The sequence below is a fragment of the Myxine glutinosa genome, chromosome 5, assembly GCF_964187855.1.
Source record: "Myxine glutinosa chromosome 5, kmMyxGlut1.1, whole genome shotgun sequence".
NCBI classification, from domain to species: domain Eukaryota; kingdom Metazoa; phylum Chordata; class Myxini; order Myxiniformes; family Myxinidae; genus Myxine; species Myxine glutinosa.
In genome coordinates, this window is record NC_136265.1 from 194371834 (window position 1) to 194388035 (window position 16202).

Consider the following 16202-nt stretch of genomic DNA (forward strand, 5'->3'; position numbering starts at 1 on the left):
CCCCCCTATAACCCCCCCCGGGGTTCAGGTATCCTATTTTTCAAAATTCTATCCACTTATAATTTTAGGTTATTGGTTTCTTTTTTTAGGGTTTAGTTCATAGCTCCGAACGCTGCTCCAGGCGTCGCAGCCCCAATTGCTAGAAATTATAATCATACTCTAACTCGTTGCCCATTACTACCGCAGTCCGCGGTGCGTGCCCCGAGAATATACTAGTTTTCACACTTAGAACATTTCAAGAGACTACACCTTAATTCGCTTTGCGTCTTGGTTGATATACTCCTATTCACCTATAATTCCACTCTTATCTTTCTTTATTCGATTCTTCTTTTTCTTTCAAGGACTAATATTATAATACTGCTATAAACATATACAATGTCTATTTTTAAATAGACAGTCAAACTTCAGCTATCATCTATCTTAACATACAGAAGATCTTAAGTAGAAATATCGTTCTACCCGATCTTTCATGCAAAACAGGCTTTTAATAGTATTCCCGGTTTAAAATCAACCTTACAAACATGTAGCAATCTCTTCTTAAAATTTAACCCCCTTACTCTTCCAAGCCCCCCAAAATTCCCGTTTTAACCTTTTACTTTCTCAAAATCAAAAACACCCTTTTTTCAAAAAAATTCAGCCCCTTTTAACTTACATCTCAGTCTCCAAAAACCAATATAAAGTGCTAATCTCAAAATATTTAACCGCACTCTTACCAACTAGCACGAACACTTTTACAATTTATTTCCAACTTATTTCCATACATTCTTATAATTATTTTTATATATACTTTTATACATCTTTTCTATGTAAGGGCAGGCAGTCGATAGCTCAAGGTGCACCTTGGCTCAGGGGCAGAATCGACCCGGTCCGGTCCAGAGATGCGGGGAGGTATTGTCGCGCTGGAGGTGGCGTCCTTTTCTCTCCAAGCTGAGGCGCATCTGACGTCACCTCCCTCTTCCTGCGCATGTCCAGCGGGGGGGTGACACGCCCTCGGCTCGTTAGCTCCGCCCCAGATGGAATCGGTCCGCCGCTTCTTATTGGGTGCGGGGGGGTTACCGGGCTCCGCCCTTGACGAGGAGCTGACAGTGAGCCCCTGCGTGGTAACCCCGTCGGAGCACATGTTCAATGGCGGCTAACCAAGCCGGAGTGAGGACGCACACTCCCCGCGCCGCCGCCGCTGTTGTTGTAGTTGTTGTTTGTGGTTGTTAGTTCCATGAGGAAGAGCTGCGGGGAGGTATTGGGAGGTCCTAAACTTTCTAACGGTGCCATACAATCACATTCTGGTGCAACGAAGAGTCAGAATTAATGGAAACGAGTCCTTAACTGACATAGACTAAGAATAACTAGCAAGATGTCCTATAGTTGTCTACGTGAGATGCGGTGAACCTGGGTGCGACATTTAATGGGGGAAATAGGGGAAGATCGGGGCTACAGAGTGTTGTTTACAGAAAATGGACTAGGGAATGGGGGATTGGGGATAGTTGGGAAAGTATTGGGGAAATAGGGGAATATTTACAAGCGGATATGGATGGAGGTCAAATCCCATATCCGCAACAATATATATATATATATATATATATTTATATATATATATATATATATATTGTTGAGGTTTTGAGAATTGTACATATAACATCATTAAAGGTTAAAGGTTTGCCCCCCCCCCCCCCCCCATAGTTAGTCCACAAGCAACATGTAGGCCCATTAGAATTAGTTATGTCATAGTATACTAGCAGAGGTACCCGGCTTTGCACGGGAGTGGGAGGAGGAGGGGAGGGGGAAGAGGAGGGGAGGGGAACGGGGGGGGAGGGGGGGAGGGGGAAGCGGGGGAGGAGGAGGGGAGGGGGAAGAGGAGGGGAGGGGAATGGGGGGGAGGGGGAAGGGGGGCAAGGGGGGAGGGGAAGGGGGGAGGGAAGGGTGCGGGGGTGCCCAGGGAAGAAGGGCCCCTCCCCTCCCCCTCCCCCCCCTTTCCCCTCCCCCCCTCCCCTCCCCCTTCCCCCCTCCCCCTCCCCCTTCTCCCCCTCCCCCTCCCCCCCTCCCATCCCCTTCCCCCTCGTTCCCCTCCCCTTCTCTTCCCCCTCCCCTCCTCCTCCCCCTTCACACCAGGGGGGTTGACTCAGCCTGTCATCCCACCGAGGTCGGAAGTCGGAACTCATTGTCGTCAAATAAATGTAGCCTGTATGTTTCACTCTTTGTCACATGCCGTTGGTCCATGTCAATCGGATGAAGTTGAAAAATAACGTTACGAAGGTTCTCTGGGACGTACTGATTCCGAATAATGAAGTTGAAAAATTAACGTTCCGAAATACGCTAATTACGCTAACAGAAGCGCTGGAGGGAGCACTGCGCTCCCTCCCTTAGATTCCCTCCCTCTTCTGCTAGCGCTAATTACGCGTAACACACTAATTTTAAACCCCAAGTTTTTTTAATTTTAAGGTGTGCTGTAGTCAGAAGCGCTAGAAGCGCTGCGCTCCCTCCCTTCGAATCCCTCTCTCTTCTGCTAGTGCTAATAATACGCTAATTTTAAAACCCGAAATTTTTAAATGTTTATGTCTCCGTGACATTCCTGGGACCATCCGAGTCGAACAGTACTTTCCGCTCGCAAATCCGTCCACGGGGTTCTCGAGATCTTAGAGATCGTAGATCAGGATACAGACACAGAGGCCAACTCTACTTTATATATATAGACCATCCCGAGTCGAACAGTACTTTCCGCTCGCAAATCCGTCCACGGGTTCTCGAGATCTTAGAGATTGTAGACCCGAAGTTTTTTTAATTTTAAGGTGTGCTGTAGTCAGAAGCGCTAGAAGCGCTGCGCTCCCTCCCTTCGAATCCCTCTCTCTTCTGCTAGTGCTAATAATACGCTAATTTTAAAACCCGAAATTTTTTAAATGTTTATGTCTCCGTGACATTCCTGGGACCATCCCGAGTCGAACAGTACTTTCCGCTCGCAAATCCGTCCACGGGTTCTCGAGATCTTAGAGATCATACATAGATCAGGATACAGACACAGAGGCCAACTCTACTTTATATATATAGATAGACGGCAGACTCTTGGTTTTTAGAAGCTAATTAGCTGCATTATGATCGGATGTCATAACGCCTAACGGCGGCATAATTTTTTTTGTTTCAAGCCAAATAAACATGAAAACAATAAGAAAATGACAAAACAATAACTTTAATAAAACACTCAACGGGATCTGTCCCAAAAATTGTGCGGGAAAGGACGTGATAAAAGCGAAAAATAAATGTCAGAGGGGTGATTCGAACCCCGGACTCTGAAAAGATAAGGCGTCATGCTAACAGCTCGACCACTTCGACCCGTCATTTCCGGAAAGCTATTTGTGAGAGTGACTTGAAACGAAAGATTATTTTACGCGCTGCTGAAAGGTATTTATGCGTTATTATTTATTCGCTAGCAAGTGATTATAAATGTTTATGTCTCCGTGACATTCCTGGGACCATCCCGAGTCGAACAGTACTTTCCGCTCGCAAATCCGTCCACGGGTTCTCGAGATCTTAGAGATTGTAGACCCGAAGTTTTTTTAATTTTAAGGTGTGCTGTAGTCAGAAGCGCTAGAAGCGCTGCGCTCCCTCCCTTCGAATCCCTCTCTCTTCTGCTAGTGCTAATAATACGCTAATTTTAAAACCCGAAATTTTTTAAATGTTTATGTCTCCGTGACATTCCTGGGACCATCCCGAGTCGAACAGTACTTTCCGCTCGCAAATCCGTCCACGGGTTCTCGAGATCTTAGAGATCATAGATAGATCAGGATACAGACACAGAGGCCAACTCTACTTTATATATATAGATGTAAGAGTAGGCCATTTCACAAGTAACATCTGCGTTGTGTAAAGAAATAATAAGCTTAGGTCCTTTCATTTTGCGGCCACCCTCCAATTTCAACTATGGGCAAACTCGATCCCGCGCCCCATTTGGCATCCCTCAAGTTTGTTACGCTTTGGCCGCCAGCAGTGTTCGCTGCCCTTGGTTTCGCTCGAAAGTAGTCGGGTAACCACGAGGTAGGCCTGAAAAGGGGGAGGAGCGCGAGGGTCGGGGTGTGGCCGCGACAAGCAACACGTCAGAAGGCGGTGACGGTAAGAGCAATAGCCAACCAGAGCTCGGTGGGCATGGCTTGATAGGGCGTGGCAAGAAACGTCTGGTGAGTTCGAGAGGGTTCCAAGGGCGTGGCAATAAAACCCTTGGCGTGAGGCCCCCACCTCAGATGAGAAAGGGACGTGCGGTGTTGAAGTTGAGAGATGAGAAGGGAGAGGCACTCGATGAGATGAGATGAGAAGGGATGCACAGATGAGATGAGAAAGGGATGCGCGGTGGTGAACTCAGATGAGAAGGGAGAGGCGCTTACGAAAGGACTTATGAGAAGGACTCGTTGGGTGAATTGCACTTTGTGAGAGGGCTGGCTGCAAGAGAATTGTATTGAGAAAGCGCATTGAGATACGCATTGAGAGACTGAAGAGCGCATTTTTCGCAGTTATTGGAACTGTTCGCTTATTACGTACGCGGGTGAGCCGCGAGTGTAACCGCCGAAGCCAGCCTACCGTTTGCCCTATAATAGTCTCGTGCGCGCCAAACGACATGTGGAGAGCTCCTGGCCGCTGCTGTCTGTTTCATCTGCTTCGCGGTGCGAGTTGGGGACTGGAGAACGAGCTGCCTGGACGCCATCCCTGGACCATCGACCTGTTCGTCTGCAACCCCGTGTGAGTGTGACGAGCCCGTTTGTCCAGGGATAAGTTAAGACTGTATAAGGCTGCACTGTGTATTCTTCTTCTTCTGATTGTACAAAGTGTAAATAAATTATGTTATTCCTTTCTTCCCAAATTTGACCGTTTCCGTGATTTCTCCATTGGGTAAGCGTGGCACGATTAAGAACCGCTCGGATCTGGATCTAGTCCTTGATAACGGCTCAGGTCACGGGTCGCTACCGCTCGGCGTTTCCACTAACACCCGTGATTCTGGCGGGGCTTATTTCCTCGTTTCCGGCCAGCGTTAGTACTTAGGTAATCGCGAATTCATAGTCCTAAAACCCTATTTAACCCTGCCCGGGAAGGACGTCATAGGTCCCGGGTCCCGTCGGCTAGTAAAAGACCACGGGACTAATCCCCCCTTGGTAAGGGGAAAGGCCGACGCAGAGATCCGCAACAATATATATATACATACATACATATTGTCATGTCCACCCTGTAGTGAAGACCTCAGGGCGACAGATGACCAAACAATCTTTAACTCTGAGGCGTATATACCCAACTATGGCGGTGCCTTTTGCATGCATGGGGGTGGTGGAGGGTAGCGAGGTACTTACCTACACGGATGGATGTGACGGGGGTTATCCGATCCCCACAGACAAATAAACGTACAAGACAAGAAATTGAAAATGTCACAAATAATGGGTTTAATTTAAATAAATGCAATACAATAAAAAGGTAGAACTAAATTCCTGAATGAGGGACCCTCCAAACAGACTCGTATACAACACAAGGGGATCATGAAAGTAAAAATAAATGTGTAGTGTGCATTGGCTGATTGCCTGGCGTCCTTGACCGGTCCCTGAACCACCGCACGGGAACCGCACAAGATGGCGCGCAGTCTCGCCCAGAGCAGCCACCGACCCGCAGAGCGACGACCAAACTCCTTCCTCCTCCAAGTGTCCCGCGCTCCCAAAGCTCCAATGTTTCTTTCAGTCGCACACGGCACCAAGCACAGCCGTCACAAAGCCAGCACCAAAGAGAGGGAAACTATGCATCTGCTCGCGAGGAAGCCTGGAACAAGAGAGAGTGAATGTGCAACTGCTCACGATGAACCCCAGCACAGAGAGAGAGAGAGAATGCAAATGCTTCTGCCTGCGACCAAAGCCAGGACCAAGAGAGAATGCGACTGCTTGCGATGAAGCCTGGACCAAGACAGAGTGAATGTGGCGGGACTTTTCCTTTTTACTCCCCGGTCTCGAACGTTCTCTCTGACATCACACTTGCTCCAATCACTGAGCGCCACCCACTCACGCCATCATTCTTTAACCAATCGGTCTTCGGGGCATGGCCTCACGGCCACTCTTGGTGCCCATCAAGATGATTCGGCTAGGTGGTGTAATTGCGTCTGGGTATCGTCGGTGCTTGTGTTATTTGCAATTGCATGCTGATCGCATGGCTGGCCGAGTGTTCTTTATAAGAACAAAGGGAAAAATCACAAGGGCAATTAACACACTGGGAATTTTATCCATATGCCCTAACTAATTAGCATAACTCCACCCCCCGCATGGAGACACATAACACTTACCTGGACATCCGGCCGTGATTTTAGATACATGAAGGTGGCTACACGGCATACGGCGCACGCTAATCTATACAATCCTATCTAGACTCAGGTATTTCATTGCCTACCCCCCATACACGTAACAATATACACACATATACAGATATACTGTCGGACACCCGCTATTCGTGGAATCTGCGTATTCGCGGTTGATAAAATGCGACATGTTTCTCTAATGTCCCGCAAATTTGTGGGTTTTTTTCTTTTCATGGCTGTGTTCTGCTAAATCATGTTTTTTCAGGGGTGCAAAAAAAAATTCACGAGACGCTGGCTTGATACATGTATAATACCCATCTTTTACTAGCCATGCATAAAGCAGGTGGAGTATGAAAAAAACAACGTATACAAGCCGTGAGCATGACCTGCTTAGACAGTCCAGTACAGTACCGTATCATTCACTGCTGTCTGCGAGCGTACGTGTCTGCATTTTTAAAATTCATTTTCTCGGCAACTGTTGGTCCGATTGGCACGAAATTTTACCATAGGAGTAGCTCCTCCTGTAGAATATTTTAATGATAATTATGACATCATAGGTCACGTGGTACAGGCGCTATCTTGGAAAAATCGTAAAACGTTGCACCTCCATATCTCTGAAACCACGCCATGGAAAAATTTTGAAACATGGCTCATTGCAAAGAAATCCCCATGGGGAATAAGATATGTTAATGAAGATGTCATCGGTACCTTATTTATGACGTCATAATTCGACAAGTACAACGCTTGATTCGATCATTATGAATTTTTTTTTTCTGCAACTGTTGGTCTGATGGACACTTAATCGTCAGCATAGAAGTGCTGCCTCCTGTAGAATATTTTATTGATACTTATGATGTAATAGGTCACGTGGTACAGGTGCCATCTTGGAAAAACTGAAAAACGTTACACCTCCATATTTCTCAAAATCGCTCCGTGGAAAAATTGAAACGTGGCTCATTGTAAAGAACTCCGCATGGGGAATAGGTGCTGTTAACGATGACGTCATTGGTGTCATAATTATGACATCATTTCACAGGAACAACGCTTTGTCTTATCAGTTTGACATTTATTGAGCGTGAGCTATGCAACAATTATATTGGAGAATATGAACTTATGATGTAATCGCTCACGTGGTCTGGCAGTCATATTGGATCAAATAAACCAAAAACCTTCAAAAACAGAAGAGTTGGCTCTATTAAGGTAAGTTGACTGCAGGGTAGGTATTCTATGAATACCATCTCGTTTAATTTGTTCCTTTGATTAACGTCTATTAATCCTCCATCGTGACAATCGTGGTGACATTATAATAAAGTCAAAACAAATACAAGCTCGTAAGAATGTTATTGTCATAGTTTCAGTTAAAAATTAAGCACGTGTATCTAAATTATATATCGTTTTACCCTTCTGATGCATGTTCTGACACCAAATTTAATTAGAATGGGAGAAATATACGGATCAGGAAACTGGCGAACCACATGGCTGGCAAACAGGATCGATGCTGTCCTCTGAAGATTAATGGCCGACTGCATCCAAGCCATAATTTAAGATGAAAAGGGATGAGAAACGCGCAACTTTCTTGATGAAAAGGGATGATAAACGTGCAACTTGCTCAGCGCTGAGTTTGTGCCACAAAAACAAATGTTGGCGATTATTCCACACGAGCTCTTCCAAAAGTATGATTTGATTGAAATTGAAAGGACAGCCACCAAGAACATTTACATATTGCCCCCATGTAGCGGACACTTCACCAACATCTGGTTCTGTGGCCAAGGACATGAAGATGGGTGCATTACATTGGATTTATAATGAAAATTATACGCTTACGGACTGTGGGGAATGTCTTTTTCTTAACTCCTTTTTATTTGCGACGTGTTTCAGGTCTACAAGAAGTCCGTGTGGTTGTTGTTGTTGTGGTTCTTGTTGGGGGTCGATTTTTGAAGTGTGCACCCATTGGCCGGATAGCTGCCGAACCCCACCCACATTTGTCGTTTGACTCCACCCATCATGGCACCCATACGTAATAATGTGGCCACCATCTTGGTTTTCTGGTGGGTCTAAGACATCAGGCCTGTAGGCCTCTGCTGATTATATACTGCCTGGGTTTTTGCATCAGATTTCCATTGGCTTTGATTGGGTCGAGTGTTACTCACGATGAGGGACCCCGGAAAATCGAATGATATGTTGAATAAAAATTATTAGCAAAGTTTAATCAAGCCCATCAGTACGCGGTATGTGCTTGCCTGGCAGTCAAACAAAACTGAAAATCATTCCAAACCAGAAACTTACTGCTTGTTATAAAAGACACAAACAACAGGCACGAATAACTAATGTAACGTGTGAGATAGGGTGATGTAATAGACACTGGATAAAAGGTAAAACCCAATGGCAATGAAACAGCGATGAATTCCAGAATGAATGAATTTATGCGACCTTTACAATCTATATCTTACTATAATTCACCAAATGTCCGTCTGTCTGTTCGAAGGTACCGTAAAAACGACTGAACTGATCGCAAAGATATTTTGGGTGGGTAATCCTGGGATCCCTGGGAGTAAAATAGGCTATTTAGTTTTCCCAATTTCAGCTTTGGTCTCCAGCATTCTCAGGTTTGGACTCCCGCATAACATTTGTGTTCGCATAACGTTCATTGTGACGATGTTCTCATTGTGACGATCTTACTATAATTCACCAAATGTCCGTCTGTCTGTCTGTTTGAAGGTACCATAAAAACTGCTGAACCGATCGCATAGATATTTTGGTGGGTAATCCTGGGATCTCCAGGAGTAAAATAGGCTATTTCGTTTTCCGAATTTCAGCTTTGGTCTCCAGCATTCTCAGGTTTGGACTCCCGCATAACATTCGCGTTCGCACAACGTTCATTGTGACGATGTTCTCATTGTGACAATGTTGTGACGATGTATGTGTTCACGGTAGTGTTTGACGTGACAGTGTGAACGTAATTTTGCAATGTTTTTCGTTTTGTAATCCGTTAATGAACATTTAATGTTTAATGAACGTTTAATGTTCAATGAATGTTTAATGCCCTTCGATGTCCGGGGCCGCACGCGCGCTACACTGGACAGGCCAGCGTGTACCTTGCCCTTCGCCGTCAGGCTCGGGTAAACCGCTGAGCCCCATCCGTGATGGGGACTCGGGCTTGAGACAGTGTCCCACGAACGAGGAATTCCCAGTAAGCGCGAGTCATCAGCTCGCGTTGATTAAGTCCCTGCCCTTTGTACACACCGCCCGTCGCTACTACCGATCGGACGATTTGATAAGATCCTCGGATCAGCCCCTGCACGGGCCGTGCTCGGCTCGTGCCGGTGCACAGAAAAGATGAGCGAACTTGACTGTCTAGAGGAAGTAAAAGTCGTAACAATGTTTCCGTCGGTGAACCTGTGGAAGGTTCATTATCGGGACAACGTGAGAGCGAGCTAGACGCGAGACGTACGTGGTATGTGATCGTCCATGTACTGTTTAGCCATGTACTGTTTAGATTTTGATGATTTGCTTGTGATATGATTCAACGGATGTGTATATGAATCATTTAAAATAAAAAAGCCTTCAATTTCTGATATTTTACCTTTTCATTTTGGCTTCCCAATTGAAGCCCCGCCCATAGGGCGGGTACTGTTGCTAGTTTTATTTAAATTTAATTATATACTTGACACCGTCGAACACAAATCCCCTTATTATCTCTTCCAAAAACCTCCAGTTTAGCAGTACTTGGACATGTAAGGTGGTGTATAAAACTGCTTCAATAATGATAAACTTCCGGAACATGTTTTTAACGATCTTTAAAATCATTATTTTATTAAAATTGAAGTATATGCAGTACTTGAATACTTAGTGGGGTATCGTGTTCTAGGAACTCTCTTGTTACTAAAGTAACAGTGGTGGTACATTTAATCAAAGGGAAGCGACTAGATTTTTTAGTTAAAAAAAAAACAAAAAAAACCCAAAGTGAAGCGAAGCCACAGGTACAGTTTATATTGATCTCTACTGTACCTACCATTGCCCATATGAGCAACACATATGAGTCATTCATAACAACCTTGCTCCCTACCTCAATAAAAATACATTTCGTGGAATAAACTAGAACGACACTCTTCGACATCACGACGTCGACCGATATGCCTCCGCCCACATTATTACATCATTATAATACTTGTATCAAGTTTGATTTAAATCCATTCAACTGTTCTCAAGTTATCACATTTTTACCTGACATGACCTCTGACCTTTAACCTCTTGACCCCAAAATGTAATCAGTTCATGTTTACATCATTATACATACCTGCACCAAGTTTTAATTTAAATCCCTTCAGCTGTTCACAAATTATCACATTTTTACCCGACATGACCTCTGACCTTTGGCCTTTGACCTCAGGACTCCAAAATCTAATCAGTTACTCTTTAGTTGCATCATTATACATACCTGTACCAAGTTTGAATTTGATCACGACAGCCATTCTCAAGATATAGATCTATTACAGAATTTGACATTGACCTTGGACCTTTGACCCCAAAGTCTAATCAGTTAATCTTCTTGGAGAACTTCTTCTTCTTGGAGAGAACTTCTTCTTGGAGAGGATTGTTGAGAAAGTAGATGGGAGGGTTGTCCAGACGGTCTTTTCGGAGAGACATAGTGAGAGTGCGAGATTTGTCAGGATTGAAAGACATGTTCCACTTGTTTGACCAGTCTGTGATTTTGTCCAGCTCTGCATAGAGTGAGGAGGCTGCAGACTGCCGATCTGAGGGAAGAGGAATGGAGCAGCAGAGAGTGGAGTCATCAGCAAAGAGATCGAGAGGATTTTCCAGAGTGGGAGAGATCATTGATGAAGACCAGAAAAAGCACAGTGCCCAGAACACTGCCTTTAGGAACTCCAGCCTGAACAGGAAGGGGAGATGAGAGAAACCCATTCAGGGCCACACGTTGACTACGACTAGAGAGGAAGTCCGCAAGCCATGCGTGGAGATTTCCATGGATACCAAAGGAGGAGAGTTTGGTGAGCAGAGCGGGGTGCCAGACCGTATCGAAGGCACGTGATATGTCAAGGGAGACGGCTCTGATTTCCTGTTTGGCATTATGGACCTCCATCCATTGTTGAGACATCCATCCATTGTTGGAAAGGGTGGAAATGCGAATGGTTCGACGGATGTGCGTAGTATCGTTGAGAGAGAGGAAGACAAATGATGAATTGCGAAAGATGATGGGAATAGAGCCTGTGATTGATGCTGTGAAGAGGAACAGGTTGAGATGGTTTGGTCATGTGTTGAGGAAGGATGAAAGTGACTGGTTGAGAAGAGTGATGGAAATGAATGTAGAAGGAAGTAGAAGACGGGGAAGACCGAGAAAGACTTGGCTAAAGATGGTGGAAGAAGAAATGCGGGCAAGGGGGTTAAACAAGGAGAGTTGCAGAAAATAGGGCAAAATGGAGAAGATTGTCATGGGGACCGCAAGGCTAACCCCCGCTCTAGCAGGGAAAATGGCCTTTAAAATGCATGTTGTTGTTGTTGTATCCATTGTTGAGACAGCAGACAACCTGGTCTGAAACCAAATTGATGATCAGAGATCAAGCCATTGGAGAAGAGGAAGGATTTGATGTCAGAAGCAGTGATTGATTCCATGACCTTGCTGATTATTGGGAGAAGGCTGATTGGTCTATAGTTGCAAGGATCTGTTTTTGCACATTTTTTGTGTCAAGCGGTAATGTTGTCAAATTAAATATTAAAATGTAATGTATTTTAAAATTCGGGGTCTAAGGGGGTCTATGGGGAGTCAAAGTGGGTCCAGGTTTGACTCTCAAAAATAGATTTTTGCTTTCTTTGAAACTACACACACTATTTCGATGAAACTTCACCACAACCTTCACCACTCGTGATGTACCAAAGTTTGTTCACGGCATTTTAAAAATCTGCGCCTGTTGGGGTTTACAGGGGGTTGCCCTCCAAAATCGGTTTACTTTCTTCTCAGAAACTACACAAAATATTTCGATGAAACTTGACCACAACCTTCATCACCTGTGATGTACCAACTTTTCCTCACGGCATTAAAAAGAATCTGCCCCTTTAGGAGTCTATGGGAGGGGGGGGGTTTGCCCCCCAACATAGGTATTTGCTTTCTTCTCAAAAACTACATATGCAATTCTGATGAAACTTGACCACAACCTTAATCACCTGTGTTGTACCAAAGTTTGTTCCTGGCATTTAAAAAATCGGGGTCTAAGGTGGTCTATGGAGGGGCTTGCCCCCCAAAATAGGTATTTGATTTTTTTCTCAGAACCTACACACACACTTTTGATGTAACGTCACCACAACCTTCATCACCCATGATGTACCAATGTTTGTTCAAGGCATTGGAAAAATTGGGGTCTGAGGAGGTATATGGGGTGGGAGGGGGTGGGAGGGGGTGGGAGATAGCCCCCCAATATAGATTTTTTTTGTTTGTTTGTTTAAAGTCTTATTATTATGTTAGTATGATTCTACATGCTGCCCTGTCTTCTAGCAATCATTTAAATTGGTTTAAATACCTTTAGTCGGTGCAGTATACTGTTTATTCTACCAGGTGAGCACCAGGGGTATTGCCCCTATGTGTTTATATTGCTTCCATGTTTATTCATTTACCATTGAGATTCAGTGGGCATAACATTTTTACCAATTGAGCTTTTGTCATCAAATTTTCAACAAACCTTTATTATGAGAATATGGAGAATTCGAAATAATAAAATGTCCAATTTTTTTTTATTAGCTGTCATTTTCGTTTAGTTTGAGTAGAAAGCGGACACGGGCGGACGGGCTTTGCATTTTGAGATGCTTTCTAGTTATTGAATGTATTGTAGGGAAGACCCATGATATGATATTTTATCTGATTCTCTATCTCAGGTTCTACACGAACCCCTGATTGAGGAGGATTTGACATATGTGGCTGCTTGGGCAGGTCTAGATGGGGAACGTCGACGCAGGAAAAAGCGAAAATTCAGCCTCTGGGTTCGCCAGTGTACAACAACAGGTTTCATCTGCCAGGTAGATGCCCATCTTTGTGGTATAACAACCTCTTCCATGTCCATATGCATGATGGCCACTTAGAACAAGGTTCTACATTCAGCAACACACTTCAGTCATATAGTTCACGCATACACACACACACACACACACAACATCCTAGTAGACTAGTAGAAGTACCCGGCGTTGCCGGGCGGGGGGAGGGGACGGGAGTGGGGGGGAGAGGGGAGGGGAGGGGGGAGAGGGGAGGCAGGAGAGACAGGAGAGGAAGGGGAGTGGCTCACGTTTCTGAGTGAATGTGGCTCACGTTTCCAAGTTAAGTGTGATGCCAATCAGGAAGAAGAAGAAGCCGTACTACCAAATTCGTACACTTCCGGAATTGTTTGATTTATTTGTATTCGTCTGGTAATTGTTTTGCATTTATTTATGCGAATGTGTACTTGTATATAACTGTCATATAACTGTCATTAATAAAACTGAAAAGGCTTCAGCACTATCGAGGGATTTTTTTTTTTAACTTCAAAAAAACCCAAAAAAAATTTTAATGGTTTTTTTTTTTTTTGCCTAAAACACTCCCAGGCACTCACTGATGAACCTCTAAAAGTTTGATGAAGATCCGTTCTGCCATCTCTGAATAAAACGCGGACACAAAAACTGGACACACACACCCACACACACACACACACACACACACACACACACACACACACACACACAGACAACTCGTGTTTATATATCTTACTACAATTCACCAAATGTCCGTCCGTCCGTTCGAAGGTACCACAAAAACGGCTCAACCGATCGCAACGATATTTTGGGTGGGTATTCCTGGGACCCCTGGGAGTAAAATAGGCTATATTGTTTTTCCAATTTTCCAAGTTTTCCAGTTTTTCCAAACACGATGGAGTAATATTTACCGATATGAACAGTGATGTGGCTTTTGTTGAAATTCTACAAATACTGTTTATTCTACGTACCAGGAGAGAGTTGATCGACTCCTGACGAACTCTTCCTATATAAACGTGCGGCTCCGAAGTAACACGGCAACGTGTGCAAAGCGACTGAGAAACAGGAGTAGCGGCCGCTTCCGTGTTGCAGATTGGGCGCGCAGTCTTCAGACATAAACGTGCAAGACGTGTAGTGGCTGCTTCCGTTTTGTAGAATTCAATCTTTTTTTCAAAATGGGCGCCATGTACTGTTTAGATTTTGATGATTTGCGTGTGATATGATTAAACGGATGTTTATATGAATCGTTTAAAATATTTTTAAAAGCCTTCAATTTCTGATATTTTGCCTTTTCATTTGGGCCTCCCAATTGAAGCCCCGCCTATAGGGCGGGTATTCATTTGGGCCTCCCAATTGAAGCCCCGCCTATAGGGCGGGTACCATTGCTTGTAAAACACAATGTGTGTTTGTGTATTTGTTTGTGTATTGTTTGTGTGATGTCTGTCCCCTTTTGTAAGGGTAGGTTTTAAAGGCTTTGAGTAGCGCTTTAGGAGGGATTTCAGTGGGGTTTTAATGAGCAATCTTTGAACATGATTATGTGTCCACTGGTTAAAAGACCTAAAAGACTCCAAGCACCCAAAAATACACCAAGGACCCAGAAGATCCCAAAGACCCAATGGACCCTGAACACCCAATGGACCCCAAACACCTAAAATACCCTGAAGACCCAAAAGACCCTGAAGACTGTTAAAGACCTCAAAGACCATGGAGACCCCAAGGACCCAGAAGACCCCAAGGACTCTGAAGACCAAAAATACCCCAACGATCTAAAAGACCTTGATGATCCAAAAGACCCAAACAACCTCGAGGATCCAAATGATCCAGAGGACCCCAAAAAACCCCAAGGACCCTGAAGAACCATAATATCCCGAACACCCAAAAGACCCAAAACACGCAGAAAACCCAAAACACCCCGAAGACCCAAAACACCCAGAGGATCCAAAACAACCCGAAGACCCAAAACACCCTAAAGACCCAAAACATCCCGAAGACCCAAAACACCCCGAAGACCCAAAACACCCCGAAGACCCAAAACACCCCGAAGACCCAAAACACCCTAAAGACCCAAAACACCCAGAAGACCCAAAACACCACAAAGACCCAAATGACCCATAAGCCCCTTAAAGACTCCAAAGACCCAAAGTATCCAAAGACCCTTAAAGACTGCAAAGACCCCAATACCCAAAATATTCCAAAGACCCTTAAAGACCCTGAAGACCCCAAAAAACCCAAAGACTGAAAAGATCCAGAAGACCGAAAAGACCCTGAAGACCCTTAAATACCCCCAAAGACCCTGAGGACCCAGTGGACTCCAAATACCCAAATTACCCCTAAAATCCAAAATACCCCAAAGACCCTAAAATACCCTAAAGATCCAGGAGGACCCAAAAGACCCAAATGACCCAAAATACACAAAAGATGCTGAAGACCCAAATGACCCAGAGGACACAAAAGACCCTGAGGACTCCGAAGACCCAAAAGAAGAGCAATTGTGTCTCTTACATTGGAATTGTAGACTGTGGCTTGCAAACTCAGGCTCAAGGTCAGTGTACAGAAGCGGTTTTTAAAATCACAATAAATACAAGGCACAGGGAGGTGAAATTCGCTGCACGTGATGTGCAATGCGCGCAGAGTAAAACGAGTGTTCATTTACGTCTGTAGGATGTTTAACAAATATAGAAGATACAAGCACACCTGACACTGGGCCCAGGCTTCAGACTTTGGCACGCTCACGCGGCTGCACCGTCAAATAAACTGCTCCAACCCGTCATTTTTGACGGGCTTTATACTAGTAACTAATAAATAATTAACCCCATAAGTAGGGCTGGCAGGATGTCCTTGAGGTGCAGCACACTTGCTCCAAGCTGTCTAGCCTGGGTGGATGCTG

The 16202-nt window shown here is 44.6% G+C and overlaps 2 protein-coding genes across 3 annotated transcripts in view; one reads left to right on the top strand and one right to left on the bottom strand.

Annotated features, from left to right (window-relative positions):
• COG2 (component of oligomeric golgi complex 2) overlaps positions 1 to 16202 on the bottom strand; it is a 98651-nt gene that overhangs the window by 68589 nt on the left and 13860 nt on the right. The gene's annotated exons all lie outside the window — the stretch shown is intronic.
• Positions 1 to 16202, top strand: part of PGBD5 (piggyBac transposable element derived 5) — an 82423-nt gene that overhangs the window by 33924 nt on the left and 32297 nt on the right. Inside the window, exon 3 of the mRNA XM_068115179.2 lies at positions 13190 to 13330. Coding sequence (XP_067971280.2) covers positions 13190 to 13330 — 141 coding nt within the window. The remainder of the gene's footprint in view (positions 1 to 13189; positions 13331 to 16202) is intronic.